The sequence below is a fragment of the Seriola aureovittata genome, chromosome 4 (genome assembly GCF_021018895.1).
Source record: "Seriola aureovittata isolate HTS-2021-v1 ecotype China chromosome 4, ASM2101889v1, whole genome shotgun sequence".
Lineage (NCBI taxonomy): Eukaryota > Metazoa > Chordata > Actinopteri > Carangiformes > Carangidae > Seriola > Seriola aureovittata.
In genome coordinates, this window is record NC_079367.1 from 25,019,322 (window position 1) to 25,043,129 (window position 23,808).

The 23,808-nt window shown below is 42.4% G+C and overlaps 1 protein-coding gene across 1 annotated transcript in view; it reads left to right on the top strand.

The window, feature by feature from the left end:
* The first annotated feature begins 871 nt into the window (after positions 1-871).
* nectin1b (nectin cell adhesion molecule 1b) overlaps positions 872-23,808 on the top strand; it is a 76,306-nt gene continuing 53,369 nt past the window's right edge. Inside the window, exon 1 of the mRNA XM_056375000.1 lies at positions 872-1,975. Within this exon, the coding sequence (XP_056230975.1) occupies positions 1,924-1,975 (52 nt within the window). The 5' untranslated portion in view covers positions 872-1,923. The remainder of the gene's footprint in view (positions 1,976-23,808) is intronic.

The following is a 23,808-nucleotide window of genomic DNA, read 5'->3' on the forward strand; positions in this document are numbered from 1 at the left end:
TGTGCTTCTAGAGAAGAGGGTGAGCTGGTGGGGGAGTGAAGAGGAACGGAAGAAAGAGATGGGGGGGTTGTGTAGTGGTTAGTCAGCTCTCACAGCTGGCTTATGAGGTAAAATAGACTCCCCCCTCCCATGTGCGCACACACACACACACACACACACACACACACTCATACATTGTTGTAGATGTAAGGAAAATGTTTTATTTGAGTGAGTCATTTTGCCTTTAATATTAACACAAGAACTCTTCCCTCAGTGTCACTTCTCATGTTTTTAAATCACAAACCCTTACCTCACTATGAGAGTATTGGAGGATGACTATTTGGATCATATTTAAGCTTTCACAGCCCCACCCTGATTTATTTGTCAGATTTGTGGTTCACATGAGGTCTGGGGTGCCGCAGGGGTCATTGAGGGGATCCCTGATGAAAAATACTTTCTCACTTATTCAACTAATTTGAAGTTAATGATGTAATAATTGATAATTGCATCTCTTTTTATGGGTTTGGCTGCCAGTTAGAATGTTGTGTGATTTTAGGTCCCTGGATAATAATGAGATCAATTGAATTCATTTTGAGCATTTACATGTGGGAGAAAACTTAATAAAAAATAATCATTTAAAATATATGTTGTCCTTAATTTACCTGACAACTACGTCACCACAGTAAAGGTTATGATTCTCATTTCCCTTTTTGTCGTTAAACAGAAAAGGACTTTCCAAAGGTTTCGGTGGCTCTGAGGGTTCAAGAGGGAATTTCAACATACGAGCCGCGAGCCACGAGCCCATTGCGTTGATTCACTCAAGCATGACTGTGCACGTCGTGTTTCTGTCGTCTCCCCACATCCCCACCCTGCCTCATCGACGGATCTATCTCTATATTCCTGAAACTGATTTTCCTCTGCGCACAGTTTTATCAGCTGCTGCTCCAAACGTGTCGTGTCAAAGACCCTTGACGTGCTGTAAAAGTTTGTGAGTCACTTCCTCACTTCCCAGGAGGCTACCAGGCGGTTGTACTGTAGTCTTTCCAGGCGATGCTTTTGCATTTTGCAGGACAATCCAGGCTCCTCCCTCTCACAACGTCACCCGATCCCGATCTCTCCCAAAGCGTCAGCGATAGTCAGCAACACACTGTGGTGGCAGATCAGCGGGGCGGTGCGCATAGCGGGGTAAAGCTACACAGTATTGCATCCAAAAAAAAAAAAAAAAGGGGGGGGGCGCATCCCACCATTTCCAGAGTTACAACAACTTCACCGTCCTGGTGTTCTGATCTGTCCGGCTGACCGTGGCTGCATACAAGGAAAACCGGGAACTGAGGGAACTAAAACAGGGACGGTGCCAGCAGATTAGGTGTCAGTTTTGCGGACGGAAGAAAAAGGCGACATTTCCCCGGAGGAACTCTCCAAGTGTTGGAAACTTCCCAGCGCAGCATCGATCGAAGACCTCCCGCCCACTTTACCTCTGATCCACAATAGGCTACTGGAAGGGGGGGAGAGAGAGAGTTCTGCAGCCGCTGCGGTGGATGGAGCAACAAAGGCTAGATGGTTAAACGAGAAGAGCTCCTTTGACAAGAACCCAACTCTCCTTTCTCTCCTCGCCCGCTGCTTCCTAAAAGACTCCCATCACCTAAACGGCAGCTCTGCAGCCGCTTGGATCTCATTTTGGGGACCCGGCCAGGTTCTACTTAGGGCAAACTCTCCGCCAGCCAGGGAGTCGCTGTAGACGTGAAATTGATGCTTTGGTACGGCGAGGCGCACCACCGATCCTCTAGTTTTGCGAAAGTGTGCTACTGCTCATTGAGAGAGGTAGACTAGTTGGGGGGCCGAAGTGGGATTTGCAGAAGTTGCATGCGTGGTCTTTGTCGTCTCGAGTGAGCCCTATCCATCCACTCTCGGGCTTCCAGAGAAGATCCGGATAGTTGAGGTGCCATGGCGATGTGTGTGGGGATATGGATACTCCTGTTGGCGCTGCACATCCAAGGTAAGCCGCAGAAATAGACTTCAGCAGGGAGATACATATCTTATAGCCTTATTTTATCATCACCCCCTGGCTCCAGTATGTGCGTGTGTCTCTCTCTGTATGTGTGTGTGTGTGCGCGCGCGCGTGTGTGTGTGTTGTATGATGTTTTGCAATGCCACACACTTGATTAATGCATGAATGGGTGGATCGATGTAATTGCCTGCTTTGCCTTTTGCAACAAGACGTGCAAATGAGTGCGAGAAAATTGGAAAGTGTTTCCTGCCCTAGAATCCAACCCAATCTAAACGGCTGCAGAATACTTATTTGGCTGCAAAAATAATGAACTTACCCCGGCAGCAGGCAGATGGCGATATGTGCGAACCGTGCAGGCCAGCACTCTCCAAGTTCTCCAATACCTCATTGTAATGGCAACTCGGGGCCACAGCGTGCTCTTGAATGATAATTGAAACCTGTGGCCTGTTATCCCCAGCTCTCCTGTCTGTTAAATATGGCCTAATAAATAATGACTATATGAGCACTTATTAAAAGAGCTCTTTCCTTTTTGTTACACTATGAATGGAAACCACAGTACTCTGCTGTTTTCATGTTCAATCATATTTAATATTTTGGGAGGAAGGATGACAAAAGATATGGTGACATTTGTATTTCAAGGATTTGTCTCAACTCTTTGAAAAATTGTCCTGAATTCATAAAGAAGTCAGATCACCTGTGTGTGTGTGTGTGTGTGTGTGTGTGTGTGTGTGTGTGTGTGTGTGTGTGTGCGCGCATGCTTTGGGTGGAGGATGAAGTGTTGAAACTGGTAGTTGATAATTGGAGTGATAATTTGACATTTATCACCTTGATATCAAAGCTTCCAAAGAGGACCTAAGTGTTTAAAGGCATGCTTAATAAGTGTATTTGACTGGTATTGGAAGGGGCATCTTTATTCTGGTTATATTGACAACCTTCTAATTGGAAAACAAAACAAGCCAATAACTAAACAGCATGTATATACATGCCTGTGTGTGTTTGTGAGAGGGGGTCTTTGAGGCTTAGCCGAAAGTTTACTGGTTTGTTTACATCTTGGACGACTGGTAAACTCCGCCTGGCGCCCCTATTTTAAGTGAGGAATGGAAGAGGGTCAAGTGTGGTCAAGAAATGTCAGATCATGTTTTGAAAGGCACTGATATTCTCGATTTCTCTGACAGACTGCAGAATGTACATGTTTTAGTTAACTCGCTGTGGTGATCCTTAAATCTAAGTGTAATTAGTCTAAAAAAGCCTTTTCTAGTCAGATATTTAGTCACATCTGGGCTTTTCTTTTTTCACCTGCTTTGAGCACGGAAACAACTAAGATGTTGACCTTGTTCGCAGCGAGGCTCCTTATGGCGTCATGTGTTTAAGACTGATTGAATACTTTGATCAAAAGCCCTGTCTGATTTACATTGAGATGATCCCTTTGCTTGTGGAGAAGATCAGGATTAACTGGTTCCCTTGGAATTCATGGAGGAAATCTTTTGAAGCTGTTCAATCAAGGGAGTGGAAAATGTCTCAAAAATTGCACTTAAAGGCTCCTGGAAAATGTCTTATTTGAGTAAAGCAGGAGGTGTTTTCTAAGCCTAATTAGACTTTGTACAAATACACTTTACTGTTTTTTTTTTTTTTTTTTCTTCATCATTGCTGCGGTTTATTCAAAACCAAAAAGGCTCCATAATTCACTCTTTCAGACATCATCGTGAAGGGAAGGGCCTGGAAAATTTTTATTTCAGCAGTTGTTTGGAAGCATTTCTTTTGACATGCAAAAACAAGAATTTGGTCTTTCACCCTGAGGTTAAAGGGTGCAGCCATAAATGCCCACTGTCTTTGATGGTCTAATTGATATACAACGTGTTCCAGACTCTTCCCTCATTACTCAAGCACAAACAAGTGGGAATGGCCCTAACAAATGCAAGTAGCAGCAAACCCTGCTGCAGTTATCCATCAGGGAAAACCATTTGTTCCTGTCATGGTAATAACCATTTGTAGAAAACACAAGAGTGCCAAATTCATAAACAGAAAATATTCCAAGCTGCTCGCCAAATAGATTATCAAATAAAAGGAACATTGAGAATAATGGATCAGTGAATAATAACAGCAGCTCTGTTCCCACTTTCTTATATTAGCACCCGGTCTCTCCAGTATTCCAGGCTGATATTTAATTGAGTGTGAATTGAGTTAGCAACCAGGTGGTTGTTTATGGCTTGGCTCCATCATCGGGTCCTGGTGCTGTACCAGCCCATATAGATATCACTCTCAGCGGTGGGATAAGGAGATTTTCCAGCTCTAATTCTTCATTTTAGCTGGATTAAACATTTGGGAAATGAATGCTGAATAGTGGACGAGCATCAACTTTGAATGTACTATTAATTCAGGCTTGGAAATTGTGTAGCTTTGAATAATACTCTTTGTAATAACTTGGCACCATGCAAGCTAAAATCACTCTACTGGAGACCCCTGTTGTTCAGTACTGTCAGTCATTTCATGCAGTCTCTCACATCACATGAGCTTCTCTTGAATGTTCAGTAGTATGTCTCTTGAGTAATATCACAACACTGCTGCATTATTTTGTTTTCCACTGTCTGTCAAGTGTGTTGATTTACTGTTTTGATTCTCACGTGATGTCTCCTGAGAGATGTGCAAACCATGGGGGACGCTTCCTGTTTCATTTTTGATGGACAGTTTCATTGTTTCGACTCTTTAGGGTTAATTGCACAGCTAACTGTCTGATTTCTATGCACAAGCTTGTCACTGAAGCCCGACACACGACAGTTCATTTTGACTCAAGACATACGGTCACATGCTGGGCTGCTGCAGTGTGTATTTGTTTTTCAGACTCATCTGAGAAAAATTGAAGTCGGCCTTTTGTGTATGAAATGTCACACACTTCAGTTGGATTGACTGATTGACTGAACAGTCAGGGGGTCTGAGGACAATTGCATACATGCTCATAAATAGTGTTGAAATAGATGTGTGATGTTGAGCAGTGAAACAGGCAGGAAAATGTCTCCTCTGACGGGTCATGGAAGGAAAACTGCTGCCACTTTGGAAGATTGTAATTAGCATTTTGACTTTTCTCATTTGTTCTGTCTTTTGAAGAAAACTATAATTGCCAGTCCGAGGAGTTTTGTATTTCATTTGGATGACAGCTGTGATATAGTGAAATGGAGAGAGTCGCTATGGGATTGTTGGGCCTTTATGGTTAGAGTGTGAATGCAAATTGCTCTGATCCTCATTCCTTTGGGGAGTCTCCCTTTGGTCCCTGCTGAGGTGATGGATGGGAGAGAGAGCTCCGAGTCCTGGGAGACTAGCTTGAGGAGAGCTGACAGGAGATTAAGCTTCACTTTTGCCATAGGAACTAATGGAGGCACTTGGCCACTCAAACTTCATCTCTTTGAGCATTTTTAGCTCATTGTGGTTCTGCTGTCAGCTCTTTAGCAAATCCTTCTCCAAACCCTGTGTGAAACGTCTCTGTGAAGCATAGTTTCTGTTGTCTGCTATGATTCTGGAAATGGATCGGCCCTTCATTAATTTCAGGAGCGGCTCTCAAACAAGTGATTTTTCTTGTCATTGGCAAATATTTAAATTAGCTAATTTTTGTTCCATACACCACAGCAGTTGATCCAAGAGGCACATTCTCAGTTTTCTTTGTAAGTTCCTGATGTACATTTCCAGACACTGGCCTCTGCATAAAGGCTGCATATCATATAATAACTGAATAAAACATGACTGTACGCACTGAACCTAAATAATGGAATGGTTATGACAAAATGGAGTGTTCTCTGCGTGCAGAAGACTGCACAAATACTATTAAAAACTGAACGAATGTTGAATTAAGTTCACTTTTCCCATTGTCTGCAGTTTGCAAATGCAGGATTGTGGTCATGATAAGGATTGAATGAATGTTTCAAGGCCTTGAGTGAGGAGCTTACAGCTCTTCTTCATGTCTCCGTGATGATGAAATTGTTTGGATCTGATCCCCCCGTCACTGAATGAAGCTATTTTAGGGGTTAGGGAAGTTTAGTCAAATATCAAACAAGTAATGTTTGTCCCAGACGCCGGCTGTCTAAGGTTACCAGATAGCTTGTTTTGTCAGAACATGCACTTCAGTAACACATACAGTGTTTTCATTTGCTTGTATTTTCTTGTGTAGTGTGTGTTATGTGTCCCCTCCTGCTCCTTTGCCTCCTTCACACCAGACAGACACCATGTTGGATCAGGATGGAGAACACGTTTATCAGCAGGCTGCAGCTGCAATTCTATGCTTTAAATCCTTGAAATTGTTCTCTGTTTCAACTCAAATCGCACAATCAGCAAAGTAAGGAAAAAGGAAATCAATAAAGGGGATCAAATCTCGCCCTGAGTGTTTCTGATTTGGCATTAATCTGTCAAGTCTTTTTCTTTCTATTTAGCCAATCCTTGTCAAGGGATTAAATGGTTAAATTCCTGCTCCGCTCTTGAGAATGAGAATGGCATTGACTGACTACACTTGTTCCATATTTTCCTTGGCGTTTGTCAGATAGCTGTTCCAGCATCTGAGGATTGGCTTATTATGGTTCCTGGGTTGATGTAAATCTTCTCTGAAGAAAAAGTAAATAATCTCTCATGTTGGAGGGATTCTAACAGTCTGTACTGTTTTCATGTGACACCGTCTTGGCTCACCAATAGCTTGTAGAGTTTCTTTGCTCTATTTCCCTCAGTGGTCAGTTACTATAGTTACTACCTGTAATCAGTCATTTCAGTTAACAGAAATCATATTCATGTATTTACAGGAACTGCTTCAATTTCTGTGTTTTTCCGAGCTGCTGTGTGAAGAGGGAACGCAGCCTCTTAATGCATCTTTTTAATGTTTTTTATGCAGTCTTCTTTTATTTTCTAGTCCAGCAAAAAAAGAAAGCAAATGAGAATACTATTCTTTGCCCATTGTGTCTGGGTTTACAACTGGGGCATTTAGGCACAGGCTGATCTGGGATTGAGAGAGTGGATAATTCCTGGTCTTCCCACTAAGGCTGTATGCCTTAAAAAAAAAAAATAAAATAAAGCAGATCTGATGAGTGCAGCTCCCGTCCCCCCCCACCCACTCCCCACCTGTGTGACTGCCTGATCATGTCAGTTTACAATAGGCAGCTGTGCCGATGTGCCTCCATTAAGGAGAAAAGAAGTCCTGATAACCAGTCAGTGAACGACCTGCTGAGTCTGAGGATGAAGGAGAAAATGGATCCTGTAAGGTGGAAAGTGGAAAGTCTGTCGTGGTAGTGGAGTTTTGACCTGATGCCTGTGCTGCAGCAAACCCATCTAGCAGTGTCGCTGAGATGTACGGTGAATTTTACCCGACTGAGTTTAACTTTAAGGTTTAGTCACATTACACGCTGTGTGCTCGTCTCAGTCAGCTCTGTACTTCTGTTTTTTTATTCGTGGTTCTAGTTTCTCGGACTGTGATTCATTTCAAGACGTGATGGACTAGTTGATGCTGTGTTACCATGTTTGACTCAGTCGAACTGTGCTCTGACTTGTGCAGTCTGTTGATGAGAGCTGGCCTGCAGCTCTGCCTCTCACTGCCCGGGGTCAGACCGATGTTTCAGCTGGCATATATACTGGGCAAGTGTAGGCCTTAAATTAAATATATGATAGGAGTTTTCCCCTGACTACCATATCATTTTGATGTTGTCCTTTGCCACTGTTAAATAATTCTGCTGTTAATGAGTATCATTTCATTCTTTAATAATGGTAATAAGTATAATACATTTTTCAAAGCCAATAATGTGTCTTTCTTCTTCCTGCTTTGAGAATTTGAAAGAGCCGTTTTATTCTTGGTTTCATTTTAGATTTCTTGTGTTTTTGACACTAACTTCTAACTCAGTGCCTTTTCCATCCAGCGAAGAGCAGATTTTCCTAAATTTGTGACCTCAAAAGGGTCAAAAGATATAAGACACTGAATATTAGCACAAAGTGTCTCCTGACTTCTGACTAAAAACATCTGCACCGCCTTCAAAAACCATATCTGTCAATCCCATTACAAGCCTTCCAGCTCACCCACTGCACATGCCATCCACTGATAAATACCCTCCAGGGTTGAAGCTGAAATGGAATATAAGCTTGCAGAACACATTCGAATGAAAATATCGAACATTTCTAAAAAATTTAGCAGCTGCTTCAATCCTTCGTTACGGAAATGTTCAGAATCAAAGTAGCATCGGAATCTCAGTCATTGTGACACAGCACGTGGGCTTTTTCACATGGCTCAGAGCCGATCTCCTGCCAGAACTTCACATTTTTCTCTTTTATTTTCTACAAACTTGGGTGCACCCCCCCCACCCCCCCTCGCCACCTCTATCTCTTCCTCTCCCCTTTCCTCGCTCTGCCTTTGAGGATGGTTGCGTGCTGAGAGTCGGCTTGGTTAGCACTTGATACAAAAGGGGGTTTGTTTCATGAAATGTTTCCCTTTTTAATGAGTGATGGTGTTCACTCATTTAATATTCCGCACTGATATCTCTCCGGGAGCTGACTGTGCTTCAAAGCAACAGCACGGTTGTAAATGGGAGTGGGTGAAGGCGGGGTAGGGTGGGGGGCAGCAGCAGCAGCGGTAGTGGTGGTGGTATGAGGGAGGGGGGAGGGGGGAGGGGGGCTGCTTAGAAAACACAAACACAGGTTTATTTATTCTCCCTGACATATAGCTAAGCTCCCAGTGTGCTGCAGCTTGGTGCAAAGCTCCTTAGTGCCCTCGTCCTGCGCAGACAGACTAGCAAAATATGACTGATAACAGGTCAGCTCTGTGTCTGTCACATTTCTCTGTGTGCGTCTTTCGTTTGTGTTTGCACCGTTTCCCCGCTGTGATCGACTTAAAAGATAATTGCTCGGTTCAAAAGGACTTCAGTTGCTTATATGTGAGCATTTCTCAAAAATCTTTCAGCCATTTTTTCTTCACTCCACCTGTGCTGCGGCTGACACCATCGTTTCCCAGTGCTTGTCATTACAGTGAGATTGAGGTCAACCCACCCGAGTGGTGGAAATTCTTTTTTTTTGCCTGTTTTTTTTTTTTTTTTTTTTGTGCACATGGTTCAACTTTGCATGCGAGAGATGAAGATGAACACAGAGATGGCCTGCAGTTTGGCATTGATCCTTCCATTTTGTTAGTAGGGTCTATGCCAAAGCAACTAATGTAGTCAGCTATCGATTCCCCAGTTTCAAGCCTGGCTGAATTTCATTTCGATGTTGCATTGTTTTCAGAAAGTCAGGTGTGCCAAATGGCCTCCGCCTCCTTCCTGTATATCCTCTCTTTTTAAACGGCATTGCAGTGCATGTGGTTATCAGTAGATTTTGTATTGAGATGTGTGGGTGGAAAAAAGAGGTGGGTGGGTGGGTGAGTGAGCAATCTAACCACCAGCCCTACCTCAGAGCAGAGAAAGAGGTTCTGTTTATCCCTTTATCTCGAGCTGTAACGGACTGAGTCTGTGTTAGCGCTGCACCCATTTACACTATTGACTTGTATGCATAAAAGCAAAGCTGCAGGGTATGGCTGTGCTGTGCTTAAACTACAGTGGGGTCCAAAAGTCTGACCACTTCCCCATTCACACTGTGTACATCAATTTACTCTTCTAAAGCAGCACACTAAATAATAAATACAACACATCATATGCCAGTAAGAGGAAGAGTACAAGGGGAGCACACCTATCGTGTTCTTTTCATACCTTACATTTAAGGAGCAGCTTATACAAACATCAACCTTGAAAACTCATACTCATGAATAGAAGATGTGCACATACAGAATCCCCCCACATCTGTCTCCATCATAGGGCTGCTGCAGTATCCCTAATGCACTATGTTAGGGACTGATGGCCTTGTAAGCAGGTCTTCCTGCTCCTGCACCTGTCCGCCACCATCCTTTGTAACTTCGAGAGCCTAACCAATATGTGGTTGAGGTCGATTTAGGTTTGAAAATATAAAATGAGTTTCTTTAATGACATATCTGTGGATATTTGTTGCATTTAAAAAAAAAAAAAAAAAATTGTTTAAAGTTGCAAAAAAATACGCCTTAGGCAGGATATTTTGATGATGAATAGTATGAAAGATGACAGCAAATATAAATTAATAGTGGATTCTGAACATTAAAAAATGAAAAATTAACTTAAACATGAAGGTCAAATTGAAGTAAAAATGCAGCACATAAAACAGTTGTTGCCGCAGTATATGGCACTGCATTTTCCTTTTGCCTCTCTGTCAACATATGGTGACACCAGTATTATGGTGATATTCAGGCTCTGCTCTCTTCTACTGATTGTGTTCATTTGCAGTTGTTTTACATTTACCTCCTTTATTGTTTTTGCAGAGAAGTGTAATGCCACCTGTTGAGCGTTGTTCTTTAAAGTGTCAGACACAATGATCACATTTCCAGATGTTCACTGATGTTTTTCAGTACGATCATCCTGTTATAGCAGCACATGGCAACTGAAATGCAGGATATATGTGAAAAAAGACTGTCATGGAAACTAAAGTAAGACTAAAAGTAAGATTGAGCTGTAGTTCATTTTGGAAAAAAAAAACAAAAACTTTGGTTGTGGTAATGGAATAATCCAGGTCATAGTTGTCCTCGATTTGACTACTATTCAGCATTGACATTTTGTCTGGGTTACTTTCTACAATTTCCCCTGAAGGTAATAATTTCTAATGCAGAATAGTTGCATATGAAATGCCTGATTTACCCCCCACCTACCTCTTTTCTCGTCCTCCTCCTCACTTCTTCTTGCCTCTTCCAGCTGAATAACTTTGCCAGGGGTTTCCACATGGGAGCTTCCACTCTGGCAGCACATGTCTTGCTTGGCTACGGGTCTGCAAGTGGAATTAACCAGTCAGGAATCTGGAGAGGGCTTTGATAACAGTAAAGGAATCACGCAGGGCCATTTTGTAGTTCACAGCAATTGTCAGCCGAGCCACGAAGATGCCAAATGTCACGTCAGGCCAGAGAAACAGAAGGGTGGGGGGAGGGGGGGGGTCAAGGGTTCCTCTTCACTCCCGCCCACATGTAGAATATATGTGTTACAACATTTATATGATGATAAGTTATGCAGATATAAATGGCCACAAGAACACCCACTCGCTGACCCTGCACCCACATAGTTCATAGTCTCGCAGATGAAGAGTGAGAGTGGAAAGTGCATTTTTTCCTGCCTTTATTGATGTATGTGTGTTGAGTTTCTTCTCCCACTTTAACCATATGTTCTGTTCACATGCAGCACGAGCATCGTCAATGTTTATTTGAGATGGATGCAGGGACTTGTAGTTGTTCCTGGCACCGTTGTCAGCATTATCAAAATGAAAGTAGGAACTAAAGAGCAACAAATGTTGGAATGAGAAACTTGATATAGACGCTGCTTAATACCGCAGCAAAACTATTAAAATACTTTCCCTCTTACAGCCTTGCAGACTCATACCCTTCAGGATGCCAAGTTTTAAATTGGTCTGCAGAATGGGTTTAAGGGTTGTACCTTTCTTCCTAAATAGTGAGAAAAAAAATTGCAAGGGAAAATAACAGCCTAAATGTAAAGAGGAAACGGGGAAATAAAGATTTACATGTAGACCCTGCGGGGGATGGGAGTTTGCAGAAGGTCGTGCTGCTTGTGAATGAGGAAATGTTCCAAGGGTGATTCCACTTTGCCTTGAAATGGTGTTCTTGGCTGAAGTTCTGTGTAGACACATTGGGGCTGCTCGCTGGAAGAAAAGACTTGTGCAAATAAAAGTTCATTCAATTTTTTCCAGCTCATTAGGCCTTTTTTCTATTTCTATGCGGGAAGCCAGTAGACCCCCCAAAACCAACTTACATTCTCCATTAAAGCTATCTTCAAACAAACGGGGCTGCCTGTTGCATAATTGTAAGAATATTATGACACATAAGACAGTAAATTAAATTAACAATTCCATAATGTGCTAAACATCATATTGTCTGCTAAATGAGTTTAATTAAAGCCTTTCTTAATTTGAGTAATGAGTGATTGAGATGCTCAATCAGATCTTTTTATAACAAGTGAGTCCAAGTCACGATGAAATGTTAGTCCCATGTTTCAGAAGACTGCTCAGTATGCGATGAAAGTCAGGAGATAAAACTGATTGGATTTGCCCCACATCGTCAAGGGTGTGTTTCATCCCTGCTGTTTTATGAAATTTTGCTTAAGCTGGAAAAAAAGAGGTGATCCCTGCCAGAGTAAGTGGCGCTCGATTGGAAGTAATCCAAATAACACAGGGCTGATTCTGTATGGCGTTATATGAGGTTTAAAGGGTTAATCCTATTGATTGGGCGGTGGGATTTGCCCATGTAATTTGGTGGAAGTTTCTCTGACCTCTCACCGTTGGAGAGATTCGGGGTGTGTGAGATTCAGGGGCAGGTTTGATATGCGTCGCACTTCCCCGGTCTCCCTAACCCCCTCTTTTCACTCTCACACTGCTGACGCTTTGTGACCGGCGTGGGGTGGGTGTTTGTTTTTACTGGGAAGACCCGGGAAAGGAGTGCACTGAGGCATGAAGACGCACATTTGTTTCTGTGTGTGTGTGTGTGTGTGGGTGTGTGGTGGGTGGGTGTGTGTGTGTGTGGGTGTGTGTGCGGGTGTGTGTGCGCATCGCAGAGTGTGCAAATGCATACGTCTGTGCGCAGGCCCGAGGCAGAGGCAGCTTCACGTTGCCGGCCCTGCTCCCCCCCCCCTGATCCTGACCCACTTTCTTTTCCCTGCCCGTCGCTCCCTCTTTAATTGCCGCGCGGCACACTGAGGCCATCTGCTCGACTGAGGCCCGTCGCCATGGAGATGCTGGGAGGCTTTTCGGATTTGCTGTGGACTGACCAACAGGGAAATAGAGGTCAGGGAATGGGGGTAGGGTGTTGGACAGTCACAGGGGCACCAGAACTGTATCATCTGACAGTGCAGGAGTACACCTGTAAGATACATCTGAAACAGATGTTGACAGATTCTCCCAGTGGCTTTTTAAAAATATATGTTTTAAGGGAAAAAAAACCCACAGATCTCCACAAAATATGATTTTCAGGTTCCCCCTTAACCTGAGGAGCACTGAACATTTTAATGCCTCAATTTAACTTGGGAATTACATGGATTTCATCTGACACCAATAGTGAACTATATCTCATACCAAACAGGAGAAATGAAAAAGTTTCATCATATGTTTTTGCATTTATATGAAAGTTTTTAATATTTCTCAAGTGTCCAGAGGGAAAAAAAGTTTTCTGAATATTACAAATTACACATTTCATTTTTGCTATGAGGGCATTTTTAGACAAATGGCTATTTGTCTGTGTTCAGATTACTGTGCTGCTTCAGTCAGATGTGTATTTAGTGTCGTCTCATCTGCCTGCTCTGATCACATTGAGCTGTGTTCCTTTATCCTCATGAGTGTCTTTGTATATTTTGCTGCTCCTGCTTATTTCCTTTCCAATGACACGCCTCAGTGAGGAAGCAGTTGTGCTGTGTTTCCAATTAACACTCAGGCGTATTTCAGAGCTGTGGTCTGCACGACTAGGTCGCCCCTTTCTCCTCAGTCTGTCAGCTGCACTTGCATCAAGCCTGCCCTGCGTGTTGTTTAAACATTCAGATATTCCATGCCCGGTCCACAGGATCATTTGGCCAAATAGTTAAATGTGGCATTTTATTCCAGGAGAATGTTTTACTTAATGGCTCTGATGGAGTCTTGGTATTGACCTCTGGCACATGCACAGGGCAGAGCTTTGGGAGACACTCTTTATATTTACTCCACTTTTAAAGGTCAATATTGGTAGCTGTCATTTCTGAAGTGCCATTTATAGGTCAATACCTCATTAGTAATCTGGTGGAGTTTGGATCAAATGCAACTGCTGTCTTGTCTATGTGGCTGAGCTTGCAACCATTTCTACATTCCAGTTCAGAGAAAAGCCACAGGACACTGATACAGAACCTGACATGTTTGATATCATTTAGTTAAGAAATCTGGGTTTATTTGACTCCAGAGCTTTAACAAACAATTATGTTCAATATGCTGTTTTTCTCACATGGTTTGATCTATAAAATGGAAAAAAAAGGATAGAAAAATTTCCAGGGTGACATCTTGAAATTGCATGATTTGTTCAACCAACAGCTCAAAACCCAAAGGTTTTTACAATGATATGAACAAAGTAGCAAATCCTCACATTTGAGAAGGTGGAAGCAGAGCATGTTTGGTATTTTTTTGCTTAATAAATGAGTTGAATGGTTAATAAATTATCCAAATTGTTTTCAATTACATCTCAGTGTTCAACTATCTGGCACATTAATTCAGCAACCATGAAGTTTACATGGGTCTCCCGATGGTGCTGTTGCAGGCTAACGTAGCTATAGTAGTTGTTTCTGTGACCAGGAATGTCATGGCAGACAGACTAAACCACGGCGGCAGGTGTACATCTCCTCCCATGAAATTCTACTACAATATGGTGTCTGAGTTAAAGTGCTTAACAAGAGTCAGACCTCCTGCGTAGGCTGTCAGCAACCACCGACTTTGATGCCATCACTATCTGCATAGATGCCTCAGACATCTTATTTTGCTCCTCCATCACCCGCCAGTGACAGAGTAACACAGGAGGCTGTGACAGCGGAAAAGGTAGCTCTGTCAATTTAAACTCCAGCGAGTGCTTGATCTCTGAGCTGCCCAAATGTACAGTGAGAGCTGAAGTTAACAAGACAGTATACCCAGTGCCTGTAATTGGACCAGGCCCTTTTCAGCAGTGTGAAAAGATAGAGAGGGCCGTCTGTCAGCCTGCTCTCCGGTCAAGGTCGTGGTGTCGAGCGCTGGATGTGTTGTATTTTCTACCATGCCCTTCGTCCTATCACAGCTTATCCAGCTGCAGCTGTGCAGAGGTGGGATGAGAACTGCTGTGCTCTGTGGGCAGCACACTAGATTATGTGCTTGGAGAGATTAATCAAATCGTATGATGTTACGCTATGAGTGAGTGACCAAGTAAAGTTTCATCCACCCACTCTTGCCAACATGTGCCCCTTAAACTGGGTTGGATCTTGTTTTGTTTGTCCCTCCTGCCATTGTCTAAGGGGCAGCACATTTTTAGCTTGGCATGAACTGCTGCAGTGATGGGAAATAAACAGTCGTTCCAAAGGATTATGTCATGGTGGAGCACTGTGGATGGACCTAGTTAGCTGAAGTGATTTTCATAGTCCTTGTTGTGCCAAACTCCTGATTGCAGTCTGAATGGAGGCCACGCTAAAAGAGGACTCTTAATTACCCCTCTTTAAGTGCACATGCTGACTCGACAGTGGTGCCTTTTGATTTGTTTAACAAGCCTGCCCCCTCTCTCCTTATTTGAACTGAGCTTTATCACTACTTTTAGTATCATCCAACTCCAGACTCGCTTCTGCAGCCGTGTCCGTGGCTGTTTATGCTCAGAGGCCTACACTAAAAAAAGAGTTTCATTCACTTTTTATGGACAGCAGTAGGGAAGAAAGGTTGTTCACTGTTCAACAGAATGCTATCCACTCCACCACTCAACAGAATATTTATTTATTTACCCTCTCGATGCCATTTTGGTCTGCGGAATCCCTGGAGAGGAAAATGCATTAAGCCACTCACTGTATTTACTTGTGTTGGATTGATGCTGATGTGTGAGGGCAGGCCAGAGGATGGAGGATGGGAAATTGATCATCGGTGAATGAGTGTCAGGGGAATCTTGACATCCACAACTGCTTTTCACGCTTTGAGCTCAGAGAATCCATCAAGCAGAAACTCGGTGCCATCGGAGAATACAACTACTTACCACATAGATTAAGACATTGCTGTTTGTTCAGGCATACACACTTCAGTGGTGTTCTTTATTTGATTGTATGGGGTAATTGACTCACTCTGCTTGTTTGTACCTTCTTGGTTATTATAACTCGCAGTAGAACCTAACATGGACACATAAGGGCAGTGAACCCCAGCGTATTTGTTGACGTGTTTCCTCTTGCATATGAATAGTGACAACATGCTCATACAGTGTGAAAATAGGGCCATTTCCCAAGTTACGCTTGCACTAAAAGTATGTCTCTATCAAATAATTGGAAGGATTGCAGACTTACAAGTCCCTCTAGAAGTTTATTTCATTGATTTAGAAACACAGAAAAACAAAACTGAAAATCCCACCAGATAAAATCGGCAATATTTGTAGCCGTCCCTGCTCAGAAGCTGTCATTTTCATAATTCCTCTGCTGTGCATCTACTCCAAATCAACAAAACATTGCCCTTTGACTCGCAATCATTGTCGGTGGCTGCCCTTTTGGCGAGGATAAACACAGCAAATGTAAAAAAATTTTGAAATGTTTGAGAAAACCCTTCAGCACAATTAAGCATCTTCAGTCACAATCACAACAAGATCAAAATAAATGATCATAACAGTCACAGCAGGAAGAACTGGTTAAGTACAGCCTGCTGTGAAGATGGCCACAGTCGTATTATATGCAAAGGAAAGTGGGCTGTTAAATAACTGAAGGCGAGTGGTATTATGCTAGAAAAAATGGGAACGTCATGGGTGGATTAGCAGTTTTTTCACTCATAAAGCGCTGCACAAAATACTCTTTCATATGATAGTGTAATAGTATAGGCCCATTGTGGAGGACCTCTCTATTGAGTATGGGAACGCCAGTTATGCATTTGCAAGGTAATCCCCAGATCAAAGGTCTGGTTTATTTAACATTTACACAAAGAGTGTCTCTTAAACTAAGCACAGCTAAGAGTCTGTATTTTGCACATACAGATTGAATAATGAATGATATCCTTTTAAAATTACCTGTGAGATAAACAAAAGCCAGAAATGAAAGACTATCTTTGTGCCTGTGAGATTTGCCTTCCCACACACCTTGAACAGACTTGACTTCTCATCTGACAAATCTTTTTTTTTTTTTTTAATTTCAATAGGCATGTGAGAATTTTAGAAGAGAGCCAATGAAAACTACCATTAAAGGCTGTGTTATATGTTGAATTAAAGGCATTTTAAGGATGGGTAGCAGGATCAGGATCTCCCAGGCATGAATAAGCCCTTTGTGCTGCATGTGTAGACTCATTTGTTTAGCTCGTCTGGATGTGGACCGTGCTGATTTTCATGCAGTCGATGTGAAAGCAGACTTTATGAATAACGAGAGGATTACAGGCATTACTGTTTCATGATAATGCAGGTTTATTTGAATCCACATAATTGTTGATTATTTCTCAATCTTTGCGGGAGTCTAAAACTTGCTCCCTCAGGTTGGGTTGCCTGAATACGCAGGCTGCAATTTGCCTTTTTAAAATTGCCAAGTCATTATTGTAAATCAAATTTTGTTCTCAGCTGATTTCCCTGGTTAAACAAAGGTTTAATTAAAAATTAAAAGCTGCACGCTAAATTAATGTACTTATTTTGATGCAGTTTCTTTCACACGGCTCTTAAAGGTACGGCTGAAACAGACTGTGCAGTCAGGTAATGTCGCCATGGTTGGCCGAGAAGACTTCCTGTACTAGTTTATTCAGAGTATTAATTAAATTTACTTAATTAATATTCTTGACCGGATTTTGTCTTTCAGATTATTCACAATCATGACTTGAACCATAGATTTATGTTTAATATTTATAGCAGACTGTCAGGAGCTGTCGGCCTCCTATGAATCAACAAGGCCTCAAAACTCAAGGGCCAGTTGATGTGCGATAAATCAAAGGCGGAGCTGAGAAAAATCCCACCAAGATGAATAAAAAGGAACCAATTAGAAATGTGTAACCTTTCTGCAAGGAGGCTTGCCGTGTGATTTATTAGTATAAAGCTGTTTGCCCCTCCCACTTCTATTATGTGTTTTAAGTATTGGAGGAAATGAATATGTCTAAGAGGCTGAATGAGCTCAGCGCCATGGCTTCAACTCATGCATTACAATGGAGAGTGTGCTGGCTTCTCTTTCATGCAAAGTCATCTCACACACACACACACACACACACACACACACACACACACACACACACACGTCCGTGAGGTACTACTTTACTATCCAATCCTCCAGAGTGCGCTTGCATGTGTGGAAGTATTTTTAGTAACACACATGCACACACAGCGGTCTGTGTTTCCAACGCGATGTGTCAGGGCGGCATCATGTTAAGGCTTCAGTCAGATGGTCCTTAACGCTTTGCCCAGAGCGCTGCAGAAGGGATGTATTTGTACCCAGCACTGGAGAGGGGTCACGTGCTGACCTCATTGTGTGCACGAGTAAGTGCACTCTGCAGCATCAGTGTGCAGCTCCCCTCCACATAATGAGAAAAGCGACTTATCTCCGCGCTTATAGCTAATTGATTGATTTCCTTGGCACAAATATCCTAGACAGAAACATTTTTTTTTATCCTCTCAAGTTGGGTAGAGAGGCAGAGGAAGCAATGAAAAATGAAAATGGGCCCCTTCTCTGAAAACGGAAAGATTTAATATTTTTATCCCTAGAAAGAAACTGGCACGCTTTATTACTCTTTGCCTCGCCACCCCCGCCCAACCCTTATAGCGAGCTGTGTGCTACAGTACTGCACTGCCATGGAAAAGCACTTTGCAATGAAAAAACCACATTGCTCCTTCGTAAACACAGAGGTTAATGTCTTATTTACAAGCTGCAGCCCCCCCATGGTTGACATGTTTGCCACAAATGTCTTGCTGTCTTTTTGAGACAGAGCAGGCAAAGGTGATCCAAGACAGGCAGATCCATCTTCCGCTGTCCTCTCAGTGTCGTAGCCTCCCGGAAGCCTCCCATATCCCCCTCCCTGGAACCTCAAAGATTGCAGCTGGCCCGTTTCTTTCACCGGTACATTAACTCTTGTAGCCTGAGCTGCTTCACTGGAGCAGATGCCTGCAGAAGAAAACAAAGCTTGCAGGCTAGGGGGTTAATCACACTCATCTAGAGGTCTGAAACGCTGTTGCCAGGTGTGTCACACTCTAAGTACAGTTGGTTTCCTTTTGTTGCTGCTCTCTGACCTCTGCTTTTCACACCAAGTGCAGTCTGAGTTCGGAAGCACGTAAAAAACGGGGTCTGTTCAAGATCCTGATGGATTCTGTTACATCCTATATGTCAAGTTTACATGCAAGTCCTGCCGAATGAGCAGGAAGGGATTTAAGTGAGGAAGGAGCTGAGGATTTTCTTGATGGAAAGTTAAACAACAACTGTGGTCATGAAACACTTCAAATCTGTTTTCTTTGGTTTTGACTGAAGCTAATCAAAGAGAATTCTTAGGGCCAGGTCGTGAAAACTGACAACTAAATACCACTGTAGCCAAAGAACAATTACGAAGCACCTTGAATTTGTTTCACTTTGTGTCAGAAGTTGTGGTTGGTTGTGGTGATAAGGTTTTCTGATACAACTTTGTGACATTTGATTTCAGATCGCGTTGTAGCATGTTGTTCATTCTATCTTTCATAGATTGTTTCACAATACAGAAAGGCTACATGAAAAAAATAGTTATTCCTTCAGCTTCACTGATCTGTGACATTCACATTGTAAGTCTGATGGTATTGCTTGTGACAGACTGTATTTGAGTAAGGCCGGAGTTGGTCATCAATATGCCAGTCAGATTTGGTCATATGTTGGCTCTTGGTGGAATATTGACTTAGTTTACATTTGGAAAATAACCTTTTTTTTTTTTTGTTAAAAGGGAATAATAAATGACTAGTTTTGACATTATTAGCTCATTTGAGAAAGAGGTTGTTCATAGTAAAGACCATCAAGGTTGTCTCTTGGCCTTGTATTGTCACAAATTGCAATGTGGAATTTTCCTAGCTGGTGTTGCCTCAGTTACATTCTTGTTAAGTCTGTTATATGCTTATCATTTCTCTCAGTTCCCAGTGATGCATTTGTGTGGTAAAATGCCAATTCCCTCTTTTGAATACGTCTCCTAAGACACAGCTGCCTACTTAGATAGCTAATGGCTGTGTTTTGTGCTGCAGCACTGTGAGCTGAGTGTGGCGTGATGGCATTTGTTCTGTCTGCCCAAGGCCTGGTCTGTCATTGTGTATCAGACCAGCCATTGGCCATGACTCACACATGAACCCTCTGGGCACTGGAGCTCGTGGAGAAGACACAGGAGTTTAACGTTCACCACCCGGAAATACATATGTCAGTGTGAGAGAAGAGAAGGGGGGCGGGCGGATAGGGGCAGTGCTTATGAGGAGGTGTTAGTGAATATTTTCACATCACGACAGCTGGGGCTGCAGAGCAATTTTCACAGTGCTAAAAGTACTTTTTCTCTCTGCATCGTTGGTGCTAAGCAGTCATTACTATGATGAATTTGCACTGCGTTCGCCGGAGTTCCCTCTGCAAGCAAACGGCGTGTCCAGCTCTGTGGCATCTGCTTCCTAGGATTTTCTTTTGATTTTTTGTTGATTTAGCTGATCTGTTCAGGCACTGGCCTTTTCTTTGTCTGCTCTGTCACAGTGCTGCTCATGCTAACCCTTCCCCACTTCTTCTGTTTATATATCAACAAACTATTGTTTTCTACTTTTGCAAACTCAAACCACATCACTTTCTGTGCCACAGCATATCTTGCAAACGTAAAAGCTCTCATGACCTGGCCTGACTCGCTTATGAATTTTATGAATTAATGATTGAGAACAAGCAAAACAAACATTTATAAATGAAAATGTCACAGATTATTACTTTAACCTGGGTCCCCAAGACATTTGCTGATATCGTCAGGGTTCCGTTTTCTTTCCGGTTGCCTGCCTATCTGCTTCCTCTGACGGCTTCATCTCACACGCTGACATATTTTCAGAATCATATCCATCAATTGATGTCAGGGAGAGCCCCCACCCCCACCCCTCCCACACCCCCTTCACTGACAAAAACAGTGGCCGTTGTATAACATCATCTATCATCCTGGGGCCTTTGTTCAGCATCCTGTCTCATACGGGGGCTAGCAGCCAGTGCGAGGGTGGCATTCTATTTGACAGGCCAGCGCAGATGCTAAATGACAGTGACACAAAGAGGGGGCCCACCACGCAGGTCCTGACAGGGCTGTTTTCCATAGAGAAGAGGCTTGACTTGACTTAAAAGCCCAACCCAAAATCAGATTACAGCACCGCTCTTGACACCTCTTTGGCCTGGTTTTGATGTTTGTAATTTCCCTCGATAGGAAACACTTTTCTCCCCTGAACTGATGTGACTGCTGAATGTGGGATTGAAATGTACTTTGAAGCGCTCAGTGGTTTCTTTGTGCCTTTGTGTTGGTTAAAAATTATATTCATCAAGTGTTTCTGTGTATTTCTATGATAGAAAAATCTTAAAAATGTCATTTCAACTTTGAAAAATTCAATTTTTTCGTGGTTTTGAAGGTTGGAGTTGAACCATTAACTTGATGGAATTCATACAACAACTAACTAACATGTAACATCAGCCATGTGTCCTGTTGAAGTGTCCTCGAGCTAATACCTGGACCATTGTGTCTTATTGTAAGCCCCCCCTGGATTAGAGTGTTTGCCAAAAGCCTCAAGTGTAAATGTAATGATAATATTCATTCTGGTGTTTCAGTTTACCGTGTATCATTTTCTCTGATGTCCTGGAGGAGAACTGCTGCTCTGAGCCCTTTTGTTAAAATGCTGAATATAAAGTACAGTACAGTACATCCATATCTGCAGTCATATCTGTTGTTGGGTTACAGATACAGAGACACGTCTCCCCACTGTAGTCAGATTACACAGTCCTGCCATTTGCAAAGTTGTTTTTCTTGCTTAGGTGTGTCGAGGCTGGTTTTTGTATTTACATCAGTTGTGTTTGTGCAGTTACTGTATCAGCTGAAGGCTGTAATCTTCCAGGATTAGTGACTTGTAAAACCTTTATTGTCTCCTATAATTCCATTTTCACTGTGCCTTTTGTATCACACCAGTTTCCGTGTATACAAGTATTTTAAAACACAGAAATGTTTTGACTAGTTTACATTTGTGGACATGAAAGCGGATGACCAGAAGTTCTTTTGGATTATCAGAAGAGAATACATTTACTTTCACAATGTGTTGCAAACATGTGTCCAGCAGCAGAAAGAGAAGAATTATATTAATGGCCTCATTTCAAAGCTCCTTTTATGTAACTTTGATGTCCAGTCACTCTTATTGTGTGGGATCCATTAGCGAGAAGAAAAGCACGCCTTGATTTGCCTCCAGTGAAATAAATGAAATATAAATGTAGGGTATTTATAGATCTGAGGTGGCTCTGCCAGAACGTACCTCTTTGAACCCAACATTGATGAGAATAAAGATAAACGCAAAGGACGGGCAGTGCTACACGTTACACACTCACAGGTGACTGATTGCCTACCAGGAACCAACATGTTGACACATGCTAAAGTCTCGGTTGTTCCTAATGTTTGTGCCCTGTGCTGGTTCTAGACAAGAGCTGAGGTCACCGTGTTTGTCAGCGGGCTGTCTGGAAATGTCAACATTGCAAATCTCAAATGTAGTTAAAGTTAGACCAAAGATTTGGTTCTTGGTACTGCTACAAATTCAGGTTTAAATCCAGCGATTTTTAAAAAAGATGTTACACGAGAGAGAGAGAGAGAGAGAGAGTGAGACTGTATATATTTAACATTAGTGCCATTTTCTCAAGATCTTATATCCTCGTCTAATGAAAACATAAGTGAAGGATTGTGCAGCCTTGGTGGAGGTTCACACTCTCTCAGTGCTCTCTACTTAAAGGAGCATTAGGTAATTTTTGAGCTTCATTTACTTATAAATTACAACATCTGTATAAGACCTTGCATGTGTGTGTCTCATTGGGAATTCCCCACTTCACTCTCATATATTATTTGCAAAACCCTTCAACTGAAACTTTCAATTTCAAATTGATGGACTGTAACGTCTTTAGAAGAAGCGAAAGATACTATACTGAGGCTGTTTTGCTTATTTTGTGGACTTGTTGAACTGAGTTGCTGTTCTGTGTCACTTAAAATCAACCTTGTTTTGCGTAAAAGAGACTAAAATGATTAAAGCAAAATACGGCTCTGGTCTACCAGTGACCACTTTCACGATTCAGGCTGCCAAAAACCATTTGTCAAGGAGTGGCACTGAGCTTTCAAAGCTGGAGTCAAACAGACAACACAGAGACACTGCTGGCTTATAATGCTGTCATTATTTAAAGGGTTAGGGGACACCATGATGAGGGGGAGGGGGCCCACAATCACAAAACAGGTTGTTTTGAAAGAGGGGCTCTTTTTATTTAGTTTTGAATGGGTTTAGCCATGTTTTGAAAGGCAGACTCACTTGTGCGTTGGTGGAATATCACACTACTTTGTACTTCTTCAGTTTAAAAAAAAAAAACCCAAAGAAAAACCAGCTTTCTTCCCTATTTAAGGACAGCAATTCTGACGCCATCTCTGGGTATGGCACAGCTAGAGAGTGCTTCACACTTGCCATTAGGAAAGATAAAGATTTAGTGTGCAGCCTAGCGATTCTAGGAAAAAGCCATAGTATCTCCAGAGAAGTGAGTTTTAGATTTTAGTAGCTTAAATGTCTGACATTTGCTTCAGCATTAACCACCTCTGTGTAACTTTGTGGGCTATGGGGAAAATGCACTGGAGAGTTGGGTGCTTCAGGTCCTGCTATAATGTAAACGTGCTATAGAAATGTTGAGACACTAAAGGCTGTTTGTATCCTGCCCACCACAGGGAGGGCTGACTCATCAAAAGCAGGCTCAGCTTTCTCCTTGGGGTAGAAGTTAACAGTTTTGTTCGTCTGGCCTTATGTCTTTTATTTTTAGTAATAACCCGGGGAGACTTTGTAGTCCAGCTTTTAGACGGTCTGCATCACCTGATCCCTTAACTGTAACAGCATCCCTCCCTCCACCTTG